The sequence below is a fragment of the Aythya marila genome (genome assembly GCF_965140915.1).
Source record: "Aythya marila genome assembly, chromosome: 5".
NCBI lineage: Eukaryota > Metazoa > Chordata > Aves > Anseriformes > Anatidae > Aythya > Aythya marila.
In genome coordinates this window covers 48,855,550-48,870,371 of record NC_139046.1, presented here as the reverse complement: position 1 = coordinate 48,870,371, position 14,822 = coordinate 48,855,550, and the positions used below count along the sequence as shown (strand labels likewise).

The following is a 14,822-nucleotide window of genomic DNA, read 5'->3' as shown; positions in this document are numbered from 1 at the left end:
GTCAATGACTAAATCTTCACTTAGAATTCATTACTGTCCTACAAATAACAAGGAAAAACCTACATAATGCAGTTAAAATTGAATATAGGGGCTTAGTGACAGCAAGAGGCTTAAAATAAGCCCTTCATTAATGCGGACTAAAGCTTGTGTTGCTTCTGTTTGTAGCAGTTGTGTGTTTGTTTTTGCATTTCTTTTGCTTTTGTGAAGAGGCTGAGAGCTTACCAGAGTATTGTATTGATGTTAAAAATGCCATTTAGCAACTGGCTGTCACACAGCAGGAATGATGCCAAAGCTAATGTATACTTTGCACAATAAAAATATTGTAGCTCTTTCACCTGCATGACCTGTGCAGCCTCATATTGTGGCTCTACATGGTAAGCTTTTCCAGCTCCAGTGTGGTTTGAAAAATGTATCTAATCTAAAAATATAAAACCTCACACTGCAGCAGTGGAACAAGAAATACTCCCAGACTCACTCCCAAAAGAAATGCAACAGTTCTTGTCTTGATACAAGAAATTTAAGCAACAGATAACTCTACTTCACCTCACACTGGGAGTTTCCCGGTAAGCTGGTGCTTGAGCCTTGTTTCACAAGAGTTGTGGCAGATGATCCAGACTCCTGACATTCAGGTAATGAAATTGCTCTTACCTTGGTGATGTTATCCATCAGTTTCCCTAGTCACTCATCTTTCATCTAGCAACCACAGTAGACCCTTTCCTACAGTCAGCTGCCTGGGTGAGGCGGAGTGGATCGATGCTGTTACAGACACAGCACGTGGCCCTGAGTCACTTGAATGGCACCATTTCTCCCATGCTCCATGGTCAGGGGAAGAGATACAACCCTGATCCAAGCATTGCTGCTAACAAACGTCCTTGAGGGCAGATTAAGCTCTCATTTACTCCCATGCAATTCCACTGACTGCCAGAATAAGCTCAGTGAGTGAGTACTCACCAAGATTACTATATACCAAACTTCGTGATATCATTTTTGCCATGAGTTTTCAGTGACCGTGTTTGTACCACCTGTCTGAGCATTAGATAGTAGTACCTGGTATTTTGAGGTCAAGAAAACAATTTTTTCCCCCATCTTAAAAAGGCCAGTCCTACCGGGAACAAGTGCTGACATTTATACCTGTTGCTTACTCATCGCTCCAGAATAGAGCCGTGCTTGGTTTGACAGCAAACATCTAGTTCAAGAGCTGTTTTCAGAACCTGAGCTGAAACTTAGCCATTCTGTCCAAAATAAGTTTTTTTTTTTGAAGAATAGCTCCAGCTGCCCAGATTGAAGTAATTACTACAAAAGATAAACTAGTGTTTTATTCATGGCATTCCAGGAAGAGAGTGCTATTTCACCTAAATGCTTATTGAAGATTTTACAGAAACCCCAAGTGACTCTAGTAAATAACCCTTAATATACCTCCAAGAGCTATTCGGCTAGGTCCTAAATATATGAATGCCCTCATTCTGTTGTCCTGCTCTAAAAGAGATATTTGTTATGCTAACGAGAGCCTCTTCTCTCAAGAGCTCACCATCCAATCCTAACCAAAAGCCAAATAACCAAATTAGCCAAAGCAGTATTTTATACTGAGTAATCCAGCTTGGTTCATTGACACAGCTAAAATACCTTATACAGATTAAACATGGTCACTGCTAATTTACCCTGTCCTCAGCATCTGTTCTCACTAGCCTCATTATGATCTTTGCCTAGATTTTTCATTTAGATCACGGATTATTCTTTCCCTCCAGTCTCTGCTCTAGGTTGATGCCAAGCTAAGTGTTCTGTGATAGGGAGCTCTTTCCCCATGACTGACTGGAAATAAAAGGATATTGTCACTCAAGTGCTATGTGAATTGTTAACCCTTAACTTTTGTGAGAGAATGAGTTATATTTTGTAACCAAGGAAAAAAGCAAACAAATTTTTCCACTCCCTTATGTCTAGAGTATTCAATGGGAATATGAGAAAGAAAAAGCAGTGGAAATGAAATATAACAGCAGACTTTCCCAGAGGGAGGGAAAATAAAACCTAAGAAAAATGTTTGGAGGAAACAGGACTGAAAACCCCAGGGGCCCTTGTGTTTTAATAAATTGTTTTCCTACATTTTTACACCATTATGTGTAATAACCAGAAAGAGAAACAAACTACAGTTTAAAAACTACAGATAATTTACAGCCCTGTATATCTAACAGGCAAAAGTAACTCTAAACATTTAGGTAATCTAAAATCAAACACTTTTGGACAGATTTTCGTCTTGTACCTTGGGCATACTGTGGGGATGCGGGATACTGGACTGAGCAAGTGGCTAATCTCCTGGTTATTTGGGCAAGAGGTGGATTCCTTGCTTAAAAGGCAGGAAAATTGAATTTTGTTACTTGTTTCTATTAATGCACACATATACTGCCTTGGCAGGGTAGAGGGTATTTGGAGTAGATGAAAAAACAGATTGTATTCACTTGGAGATGCTTCTGTACTCTCCTAAGGTGAATAAAAATGAATTCTTCTGGGCTCAGAGGAGTTCCTCTCCTTTTCCTAGGGGTAAGCACTGCCTCAAAAGGGAGAAGAGTTCGTGGACTGGGCTAGGCAGATGATCATACTTATCATTCAAAAGCCACTATATGCATCTAGCTCTTGGTATGTACTGTTTCATGTGGCTACGCATTTTCCAGTATTCAGTTTATTTTTTATTTTTTAAAGTCCTGTCAATGTTTTCAAATGCCAGGAGTCAGCAGAAAGCATTCTCTTTTATTCAGAGGTCTCAGTCCTTACAGTTCTCTGTGGGCCTATTCCAGAGCTTAGCTGTTTGGCTGCTTGTCACTATGACACATGAAAATAATGAGCAGAGTTAATTTATATTATAGTGTTCTGGCTTCAGTGAAGTTAGGCTAAAAGAGGTTTTGGTCTGTTGGGTTTCAGACGAGCTTTCAGAATGCTCTGCTGGTTTGAATAACCATGGAAGATCAGCGCAGTGGAACAACAATTTATTTAACCAAGGTAATCATTTGCATGTTTGAGAGATCACAGCTGCTGAAATGCATCCAGTGCTGTTTTATGACACCTACCTACAGAGGTACCATTGACATAAAGATTATATTAGCAGTGTCCAGTGACACAGAAGGGGCTGACGTTGTTGGTACCTTCCTGGCTTTGTGCTGGGGCCCCAGCACTGCCCACGAGCTGGGACGCCTTGAAGCTCTGCTCTGGTGTGCATTGATTTGTTCCTTGGGCAGGAAAATCTGAAGCACGAGGATGCTTAATACATGTTTAAGCCCCTTCCCTGAATGCTTTTGCACAGCACTGTGGCCTGCATGGTATGGAGAAAGCGGAGCATGTGAGCATGCACTGATGTATTGGAAAGATAGCAAAGGATTAGGCCAGATCCAGGGGGGGTTGCTGGAGTAATGTATTCACTGAATTTACAGTAATCTGCAGCACAAGTTTTCTCTTGTTTGTTTGTTGTGTAAAGGATGTGCTCCTCACCAAGCACGTGTTGGTGAGAAAACTTCAGTTTGATGCTGCTGCCACCTCAGAGGTCAGGGAATAAGAGTTTCTGCCTGGACATGCGAGGAGGCGACTGTGCGGTGTGAAGGAGGAAAGTAGTGTCCAAAAGTGACATGAGAGAAACAGACAGATCTGTGTAGGGTGCATAGGGCACTTGCAGGCAGAACTGCTGCATGGCTGAGATGATTTGCAGCAATGTTAGTGTGCCTTCGGGAAAATGGGAGTTCTTCTGCTGGTGGGACTTGCTGTGCCACTGGGCCTGCCCTGGGCACTGAGAGCAGGGCTGAACGGGGCAGGGGTCCCAGCGACAGAGACGTGTTAGGAAGGAGAGGGCGATGCTGCTTCTGTGTTCTGGGGTGCAGGTGCTCTGATGCTGGAGCATCATGAGATCAGACCACAGTAGTTTAGGCCATTCACAGTCTTACACTCCTCTCCTCAGGGTGGGGAAAACAAAACAACCACTCAGTGCTTTCTGTGGCTAACATTGCCTTCTGATAGGCAGTGGAGGGTATTTGGCTGTTCTTGCTCGGAGGGAACTGTACCTTTCTGTTTAAGATCTAACTTAGATCTGCACATCTTTCGTTGACTTCTCTAGGAACGTCTCGCAGTTATGTCATTACGTGATGGCTGACTTTAGATGCTAAAAGTTCTGCATCCTTTTAGAGGTAAATAGCATTTGCAAGGTGCAAACAGAGGCACTCTGTACTCTGCAACATCCTCAAAAGTCTGGAAGATACCTTGTCTCTGGTCTAGTGATAAAAATCTTGTTGCTAAGAGCAGTGCTAACAGTGCAGATGCTTAGATAATTATCCTTTGTGGTCCCGTTTTGTACGTGATTATGTTCATCTGTCAACACTTTTTGTAACAGATCCATACAGTTAACACATTTCAGTACTACATCTTTTTCTTTAAAAACAAAACAAAAATACAAAAACAACATAACAGTCACAATTTCAGTCCATGCTGGAGGTTTGCTTACAATCTTGAAGAGCTGGTGAGTGCAAAACACATTTTTCACACTTTAGAGAGAAACACAACATGGTATTAAGTTCCTGGAAATTTAGAAATGTCCTTAAAGAGCTTTGTGTCCTCATTTCCTTCTCTTCTCAGTGGGCATTTGGATATATGAGGTTTGTTGTTATGTAAAAGCTCTGTGTTGTCTGAGAACCTCAAGCAGAGCTGGGTTCAGTCCACTTTGGGGGGTGATGCTGAAGTGGTCACTGCGGCTGTAGGAGGAGGTCCAACCCCCCTTCACTTCATGAACCTGTGCTTTTTGGTTGCTGGTTAGAGTGCAAGGAGGATCTAGCCAGCAAAGACCAAGATGTTACTTAGACATAAGTGGGAATAGAAATAAGGCTTGAATACAAGAGCATGATCAAAGGCCTGCTTCTTCATGGAAGGACTTCTTTGAGCAATGGTGGCAGGGGAATGATATGCTTCTGTCTGTGAGTCTGGGAAAAGGCATTTAGAATAGCCCACAGCTGAGGAAGAAGGTGGTGAGGTGGCTTTTCTTTGGACACTGTGAAGCTATGAGCATGGGGTTGGGTGGGAAAGGTACAGCATCCACTCAGGGAAACCAGACTCAACCTAGCCCAAAGCAAAATCCTGCAGAGATATACAACATCATCAGGTGTGTCTGCCTACTGACAAATTCTAGTTCCACCTAGTTGTCTCTAACATTTTATTTTGAACTACTTTCAACTGCCCATATTTCAGTTTCAGCTGAATATGTATGATTAACCTGTGGCGAATATAAGTCTAATCAAGTGACACTCTTGCATTCAGCATACAAGTGAGACTAGACGTGGTACCCAGTTGCAAAGTTTAGATTCCACATTCCTTGATTTTGTGGCATGTTTCCGCTTGTGATTTCATGGCTCTGTTACCCATGTGTCTGAGTGCTACAGACACTATCTAATTTCTCTTACAGCACCTCAGATAACTGCTATGAACATTTATCCCATGGATAATTCTTGTTTACCTCTGATATTTGCATTCATAACTATTCGAGATGTAGGCATGCTTCTCATTTAATCTGCATGAATATGCGCTTGTATTCTAGTTTGTTATTCCAGTCAGAAGTACATTTTACCACTGTAAAATATTTTAAAAGGTACAAAATCAAAATTGCAACACCTAGAAATCCCCCCACACCTTAAATAATAATAATAAAAAAGTATCTCCTAACCTAATATATTTTCTGCTGGTGCTGCTTTTTAACAACCAGGTGTATTGGGAAAAAATGCCATTTCACTTTGAGTGGCAACATCATGGAGCTGTTTGTGTCAAAAGCACAGAATTCTTACAGGTCTAATTATAACTCTCTGTTGAGAAACTTTATGAAGAAAATGAACTGGTACTATATGTAATACAGAAATGTTTTGCTTCCCTGGAGATGCTTTAGCTTGTTATCTTTTGTGGCAGTTACACTGGTACGCTCCAGACAGACTCACAGTGGGACAATATCTTAATAACATCTTAAAAAGTGCTAGAGCATCATAATTTTGTCTGTCTTTTCAGGCCTATTTTAGGCCCATAAACCTCAATTTACTACTGTAAAGACAGATTTGGTTTCCTTTTTCTGAAATGTTGTTCTAATCTGGTGCAAGACCAGATCTCAATCTTTTTTTTTTTTTTTTTTTCCTTCTTATTTTTCTTCATGATAAAAATGCTAAAAGTGTTCTTCACTCATTTCTCCCATTGAAGTAGACAGACCAAAATTTTGAAAAAACTCTGTTTTATTTATGGTACTATTTTTAGTGTATTTTTTCCAAGTATATTTAAAGATTTTCTATATAAAAAGAGAATCTGTTACTAATGATTTCTTGGGCATTGAAAAGTTAAAGTTAGTTGTATGGCTTTCAAACTCCTGCATTCATGTGCATATCACTTACTCAAATATAAAACAATTGGTAAAAACAATAACAAAAACAACAACAACAAAATCTTTTCCTCTAAACACTGCCAATTCAATGAAACCAAAGTTTTTCACAGAGAATGTGTAGTTTTCAGATGATTTTTCAGTGGCAGTTGATCAAATCTCATTAGAACCAGGTTGAAAAAGATTCTTTTGACCTCAACATTCTGATTATATTACATTAAATGTTAAATGTTGAAGTGAAAAGTTTTGGAAAGATTAAGCAAAGTAGTCTGGAATGGGATATTTTGTATATAAATCATTGTTTTTAAACTCCTTTTCTGGAATGGAATTGAAATCTGCATTTTCTTGTTAATAGAAACTTTGGTCTTCAGACATCTCTCTGATTTCAGTAGACAGCCACGATCTTTGGGAAAACCAAATCGTCCAGATCAAGACAAATATTTTATTTCATGAAACAGTTGGCATGATGTGTCCTGTGAATTCATTCTAGTTATATCTCCACTGTTTAAGAGAGAACCACAAAAAAAATGCCCTGATGGCTAAACCTTTAGAAGGACCATTTCAGACATTAGCATTTCAGAGGCCTCTCCTTAAAGCAGTGAAGATAAAGTGTTTATGAAATGTGGGAAGCGATGGAATATGCATCAGATTCCCTAGTTATATATGATGGAAGTAATCCAGACTTTCCTCTCACTCTTGGCATCTTGTGTTATAACTTTACTTGATTTTCATTTTTTATTCTAGTGCCAACAATATGCCTAAGCAAGTAGAAGTGCGGATGCATGAAAGTCATTTGAGTCCAGTGGAGCACAGATCCAGGAACATATGTGTGCAGCTTTGCCGGTCGCTCCGCAGGAATCTGCTCCTGACTCTTACTGTATTCGGTAAGCTACAGCTGCTTCTCTGGATGCTCTGTGTATCTGTACTTGTTCCTGGAGGACCACAGCCCCTTTCCACACTCCTCAGCTGTTCTAGCTGAAGTAGGATGCCCTCAGGCACTGTCACTCTAGTTCAGGTGTGCAGAGTGTTATTAACACAGCATGGAACAAGTCCACCCCACTGAGCTACACACCATCTCCTTTTTTAATGGAATGCAACCTAAAATCCCAAGGCGAGCCAGATCAATGTAATTCAGTACAACTAACAGCACTGCACTTTTTTTCCCCTCTCAGTTACTTGAAAAGAAAAAGACAAAAACTTTTCAGAATTTCTTTCTCCTCATCTTTTTATCTCTCAATTCTTGCTCTGCTGCTTTTAAGGTTTGTCCCCCTCTCTGTAGCTGTAAGCCAGCACTCAGTGATCTCATGCTGCATACTGCCCCTGGCTTCAACAACTCCCAAATATGGAGCAGTTTGACATTTTATTGTGGTTCACTGGCTTCTTGCCTGGCTCATTTTCACTGAAAGCCTAACAGCCTAACGCAGCAAATTCGTAGACATGCTCTATTTTGTTACTGTTTGAAAGCCCAACTGCAGCTGGTCCTGAGCCGCAAATTTCACATCCATAGTTTTAATCCTTCAAAACCCGTACTGCTGAAGTGTTTATACAGGGTATTTGCTTTGAATCATCTCTAGAAGGTTTCTGATGCAATTCCACAAAAAGTTTTAAATATGTGTATATTTTCCTTTGTATCAAACTGAGACTTCAAAGAGTCATAGTTGCTGCAAATCACAATTTGGGCTTTTCTGTCAAGTTTTATTACACTTGAGACTTTTTAATGGGCTTGGGATCAAGAAGACAAAGCATCCTGGATATAAACATAAAATATGCATTCACAAAGACTGTATTATGGAAGTAAATGTGGCCTTTTTTCATATAGACAGTGCTTTAGCAGCCTCAGTCCATAGAGAGAGAGGTTTAGGTGTTATCACACTACACTTCTACACGTGATGAAGGGATTGTTTGTGGTAATGACTATTTGAGAGCATTAGTACAATTAGAACAAAAGAATGCAGTCCATCAAAGAGAGGGAGCAGTAAATTGGTACCAAGAATCAGGTTTTTCTTCAATCAAGTTTTCTTCATGCACTATATTTCGGGTCAGGCACTTAAAAGGATGAAAAACAGCTCTGCGGGAGTTTCAGGTTTGAGTAGAAAAGTGGTGTCTGGTTGCTTGAAAGGATCCATCAGAGCTTGGGGTGGAAAGGGAGCTGGAATCTGCTAGGTCTTTTTTTTTTTTTTTTTTTCTCGCTTAATTTCCTATTTTGCTTAATAGTATGCTGATAGTGATAAAACCAGAGATGACCATGTTGCTAACAAATGACTGGCCAAGCTTGAATCTATTTTCCATGCAAAACTATTCTATATTTCCTGTAGGGTTTTTCTTAGTCTGTAAAATAGCTACTTCTGCTGTCCTTGTTTTCAAGCAGTACCATTCCGATGTTGAGAGCTAGATGTCATACTCAGAAAATCTGGACTCTAACCCTAGCTCTTCTACCAAGCCTGAATGACCTTGTATAATTCACTTCACCTCTTAGTGTCTCAAGTCTGACTATCCCTCAGCATATTATAAGGCCTACTCAGAATTAGTAAACCTCAATAATGTTGTTGGGAAAACATGATGCAGAAGCAAAATAACACAGGAGGCGTAAGCTCAGGACTATTTCTCTTTAATCGTGAGATACATGGCAAGCATGTTACAGCCAGTATTAATTAGAAGGCTAAGCCTTCCAAAATCTGTCTCTGTACCAAAAATCAGCTGCCTTCTTTAAATGTTTTTCTTCTTGGCTTTTCTGCTGGGTAATGAATGCACATTCAGGTATATTTTTCTTGTCTACTTGCTGTCTTTAATTCTGCTTCCAGGTGTCATCCTGGGTGCACTATGTGGGGGTCTTCTTCGTCTAGCAACACCAATTGACCCTGACATCATCATGTTAATAGCCTTCCCAGGAGATATACTTATGAGGATGCTAAAAATGTTGATCCTCCCTTTAATTATCTCCAGTTTAATCACAGGTAAGATCTAATACTTTAAGATGCTTGCTACAGAAATCACCTGGTTTGCTTTTTGTGATGTAAGAAGAGTAATAGTGTGATCCTGGGACTTTGTAGTTACAACATGTATTTTGGAGTTAATTTCTGATTAACTTTATTGGCTTTAATAGGTAGATGCTCTGGTGAATTTATTTTCAAACACATCCACACATACTCCCTTCTTGAACATGAGAATTTTCTTAATATCTAATTCCTGGATTGGACCTTGTAAATAATATGGTAGGATAGTCAAATGCCTAGCATTCTTAAAGCTGTGCTGTCAGCCAGAACATGACCAGTTTGCAGCTATGAAGGGCAAAAGATGGTATCATATCTTCTATATTTTTCAATGTCTCCTGTGCAGTCAGATGAAATCTCAAATGCTTCTCTTCAAAGCAGTAACAGCAGACATTGCTCACATAAGATTTGGAGGGAGAACCTTCAGTAGTCTATGTAGTGGTGAGAATTTTGCACAGACAAGAAATAGGCAGACATTAAACTATGTAAATTAGACAGTATTTTCTGTGATGATTATTGAAGTGGGTATTGAAACTCTATTTCTTTGTTTGTTTCTTAAAAATAAAACACCTGCAGGACTGTCTGGTTTAGATGCTAAAGCAAGTGGCCGATTGGGAACAAGAGCCATGGTCTACTACATGTCCACCACTATTATTGCTGCCGTGCTGGGTGTGATTCTGGTTTTAGCTATCCATCCAGGGAATCCAAAACTCAGGAAACAGCTAGGTCAAGGGAAAAAGAATGATGAAGTATCTAGTCTGGATGCCTTCTTGGATCTGATACGAAACCTGTTCCCTGAAAATCTAGTCCAAGCATGTTTTCAGCAGGTAAATCCTTCTACTCCTTGGCAATATATTTTTTTAAACATCTTTTATTTACTATGGTTGTCTGTAGAGTTAATGTCACTAGTTGAATGACATAAATAATGATGCTAAGAAAAATACAGGTCTTAGGTCTTGTGCAGGTAAATGAATGAATATTATTTATTGCTGCTTTGTTTTATGTTGTAGTTATTTTGTTTCATAGATTATTTTTTTTTAGAAGAAATATTTTTAGTTTGTTATTAGGTAATCTTAAAAACTTTTCCTTACTTTGTATACAGTATATAAGGTCATGAATGCTAGGTTGTGGCTGAATGGATGATGACTTAAAGGATCATTCACCCTTGTTGAATTTGGTTTTGGTCTTACAAAGCTGATGGTTTTATAATGGCCTGTGTATAATGTATAGATGATCTTCATTCAGGTTGGCTGCCAGTGGAAATGTAGTGTGAAACCCAATCTCTCATAACTGCTATTGCTGTACTACAATCCAGATTATATGGGGATAATACACTCAAGTGGCTGACCCACCTACAGGTGGCTCCATCAGGCCAGGTTTGAAGGATGCTGGGAAAGATGCATATTAGACCATGCGTTGCGTGCTGTGTAGGTAAATAATTGTCTGAAAGCTTTCTGCTAATGCTTTATCAAAATGGCTTCACTTTGAGGGGAAAAAGAAATGAAGATGGTATGCTTGCTGATCTTCTGCTTAAACAAAATTCTTCTGTGTGAGCTACTTTTTCCTACAACTAAACTGTTTGGCAGTAATGAGGATTTTTTTTTTTTTTTTTTTTTGGATGAAACGGGGTTCATTGCCAAACCTGTTCTTAAATGTTCCTAAGTGAAATGGCATGACAGCTGGAGCTGTGGTTATGGCTGAAGAGTGAAGAGAAAAGGGGGAAGGGAGAAGAGGCCATGGGGGTGGAAGAACAGAGGGCAACCTAAGATGCCAAAAGGATTTGGATTGCTTCACTTCTTTCACAGACTTCCACATTAAAACACATAGTCCTCTGGGGTTTAATGAGAGAACATTCTCAATATTTCCAAATCATCATGGGAATGTCAGTTGTGGTCAAACTGTGGTTGGCCAAACACCACATGTAATATGAAATGTGTTTTGCAAAATTGAGTGAGGGGAGAACAGGGTGCTTATGATTTTTTTTTTCTTTTCTTTTTTTTTTTTTCTCTTTTTACCATCCTTTCCCCAGTTTAAACTGTGGAAGAGAGAATTAAATTTCTGGTCAGTTGAAAGTTGCTGAATATCTAGACAATGGGACAAAATTCAGGAGAAAAAATAATTAAGCTACACATTTCAAATAGTTTTCTTGGAAAGTTAATACTGCTTTTTCAGTGTGTGTAATATCAATCTTCAGTTCAGTTCAATTCCATTGTTATGGATTACCAATTCCGTTGATTGTTTTTTAAACTTGCCTATGCAGACCTATTTCAAAGCCCGTAAAAGTCAGTGGACACAGTCCTGGTAATTTAGGTGGCACCTCAAGGATAGTCCCTTACTGAGCTTTTGGTTTTCCTAAGTTTCATCTTATGAGATTCCAAACTAATTGCCATTGAATGCCTCTGCACAGAGCCACCTTTCATTTACAAAGTCAGTCATGCTCCTTTCCAAATGGAACTTGTGCCTTCTATTAGCTCTTAACTGCTCAGTAAGGGAGTTACGTTTTACTTATTCCCCCCTTTGTTTAGTAGGAAAATTAACTTCTTGTAATGGTGTCAGCATATATTTTCTCTTCCTACTTTTATTCAGACTCTCTCCATGAGCATTCAATGTTTCCAGGTTCTCTTAGGAGGAAGCAATTTTTGCAGAGTTCCTGCAGAGTGATTTTGAAGCATGCACAGCAGTGGTGCTATGCAGCAGTGACCTATGCGGGAGTTCTACAAATAATGAAGGGATTAAATAACAATTTTGATATAGCTCATTTGGAAACTGAACTCTGAGCCATCATGGGATTTCAGTACCTGTTGAATTTTTCCACAGTCCACAACAAATTCTTAATTTATAATAGAAACTGCTATTCCAGCAGAGACTTAAGTTCTTGTGTGCCATGAAGAGAAATGGACTCCTATGTTTAAATATGACTGTAACGCTCAAATGATTTTCAGGCCTCAGGCAATTGTAATCTAAACTTAATGTTAGGCTCAGCATTTTTAGTGCTATGACCTTATGCGATGAAAAGCTGAAGACTTAAGTGACAGCAGCGGAATTTGTGAGTGCTTTAATGTTTTAAGGTTAATTTCTGTGACTCTGCTCTTATATTCTGGCTACCTTACATAAAAAGTTAAGTTGTCTCAGAGAAAATTCAAATCTGGAAATAAATGAAAGCATGCAGGCATGTTGGATGGTTTCAGGACAACTGAAGAGTTTCTCATACAGTAGCTGTGTAGGCTTTCTGCCTACAACCCCCTCTGTAGGTGCAGACAGCAGGTTTTGAAAGGAGATATGTAAGGTATGTTACAATGTTATGTGGATCAAATCTGGATCATCATCTATAGTACTACAGTTTGTCATCACAACAAGAAGGAGGTGCAAATGCTCTTTGAAAGGCTAACACACTAGATCTGATGCCTTGCTTAAACTTCATTTCTAGGAAACAAGGAAAGTAGGGAGCAGATGGGAAACAGTGGCAAAACAGTTGTAGCTTCTCAGGCATTCTGCCTGCCTCAGAGCCATGAAAAGGCAGGAAAGGCTCAGGGTGGGAAGTGGGAAAGAAATGCAGTCCCTTCTAACAGAGCAAATCATAGATCTCCCTCTTTATATTCATCCTTCCTGCCCTCCTGCCCCCAGCTGTAACTCAAGCCTGTTTCTCCCTTTACCATTCCTTCCTATCTTTCCATTAACCCTGCCTTTCATATGCCAGGAGAGGTCCAGAGCCATTCAGATTTTGTTGTCTTCTTTTTTAAGGTGGTCAGATTTAGTAGGTGTCTGGCAGCTTAGATACTCTGTTATCTGTCACTCAAAATGTTTTAATTGGAAAGCTCTGGGATTCCATGTGTTTCATTTTGAGCTCACGGTCACTAAGCAAAGTGTTGGAACTGTCGTGAGTTCAAGTCAACCATCAAACTATGATAACTTGAGCTGGACAGCCCATCCTGAATAACAAGCCTTATTATAGAGTTGCTGCTGTGACTGATCTTAGAGGTGCCTGCCTTTTGGTGCTAAATAAATTATATCTATGTGTAACATGCAATCTGTGAAGCACCATGTGTGAACCATCTGGACAAAGGGGCTAACTATCTGTTAAATGCTATGCAGTAGCAATATGGATCAAGTATTTAACATAGTTTTCACACCAGAGTCATGCTGAAGACTCCCAGGACTTTGTGACACTTGGAACTATTGAAAAACAAACTTATTTTTGGAAGAAGGGATAAGAGGTTGTGGAATGCATGTCTAATCCTTAAAAATATAGTTTCCTGGAATTTCAAGATAATTTTTTTTAATTACTTCCTGATCTCCCATATTACATTTGGTCTGTTTCCATTCTTATCCTCCCTTTTTATTGCTTTCAGATCCAAACTGTTACCAAGAAAGTGTTGGTGCCACCACCCATTGAAGAACCACCAAATGTTACTGATGCTGCCTTTGCTATCATGAATGAGACAGTGCGCGAAGCACCAGAAGCCCAGCTGGTCATTAAGAAGGGACTTGAATTTAAGGATGGCATGAATGTCCTGGGTAGGGAAACTTTTTGCCTGTCGAACATGTACATCATATGCATGACACAGTTTTTGGCTGTGACTGGGTAGTCAGTGTTGTCTGATCTGCTTCTCAGTGAAAGTTTAGTCTCCACAAATAATCATCACAAAATGTTATCATCTACTGGCTGCCCTTTGGTCTTTGAGATGAAAATCAAATGGTCTTAGTAGAACTATCATAGAAACAACCAAGAGAATTATTCTGAATTGGCAGCTTTACAGGTATTGTTTGGAGCACTGTGGGGAAGCATGTAGGAGGTACGCAAAATATCCTTTCATCCTACAAGTAGCCTACCTAGACTAATACTAATGCATATTGGCAAAACAGTATGGGGGAGAGCTTCAAGAGCCTATGCTCTACCCACCCCCTGATGCATTTGAGCTCAGTTGTTTCCAGTAGGTTTCTTGGGCAAGTTGAACTAGATTTTGGCTTGAGGCACAGCCCGAAGTGAGAGGTGGGGTGTGCACCACACCACCCAAGAAAAATCCCAGAGAGGCTTGACACATCTCTGAGTCACAACTCCCTCTCTCTTTCATCTTGGCTGTTGACCTTTACCAGCTGCACATTATGAACAACTGCCATTGTGCCATCTTGTCTGTACAAGACGGCATGTGGGGGTGGTATGAAGGTTTTGCCTATCTCCTACTCCTTCCTGAAGCACCTGTTCAAACTGGGGCGGGGGTGTGGGGGAATGAAGAGTTGCTACACAGCTCCTATTTTCTCCTCTGTGCCTAGATTCAGTTTTATCAGCTCGGAAAGGAGTGCTCCACCTTCACCTTCTTTGTGGATGTGGGTGAAGATGGTCACAAATTAGCCCTCAATTTGTACCACTCATCAGCACGCCTACATTCGGAGATTCATGTGCTCTGGGGCAGCGTGTTCACAGGGCTGAGGCCCAAATCTGTGTTTACAGGCACTCT

The 14,822-nt window shown here is 39.9% G+C and overlaps 1 protein-coding gene across 1 annotated transcript in view; it reads left to right on the top strand.

The window, feature by feature from the left end:
* The window catches only part of SLC1A2 (solute carrier family 1 member 2), an 84,033-nt gene that overhangs the window by 48,657 nt on the left and 20,554 nt on the right, over window positions 1–14,822 (top strand). Inside the window, exons 2-5 of the mRNA XM_082760654.1 lie at window positions 7,121–7,260; window positions 9,178–9,330; window positions 9,943–10,193; window positions 13,716–13,881. Of these exons, the coding sequence (XP_082616780.1) occupies window positions 7,121–7,260; window positions 9,178–9,330; window positions 9,943–10,193; window positions 13,716–13,881 (710 nt within the window). The remainder of the gene's footprint in view (window positions 1–7,120; window positions 7,261–9,177; window positions 9,331–9,942; window positions 10,194–13,715; window positions 13,882–14,822) is intronic.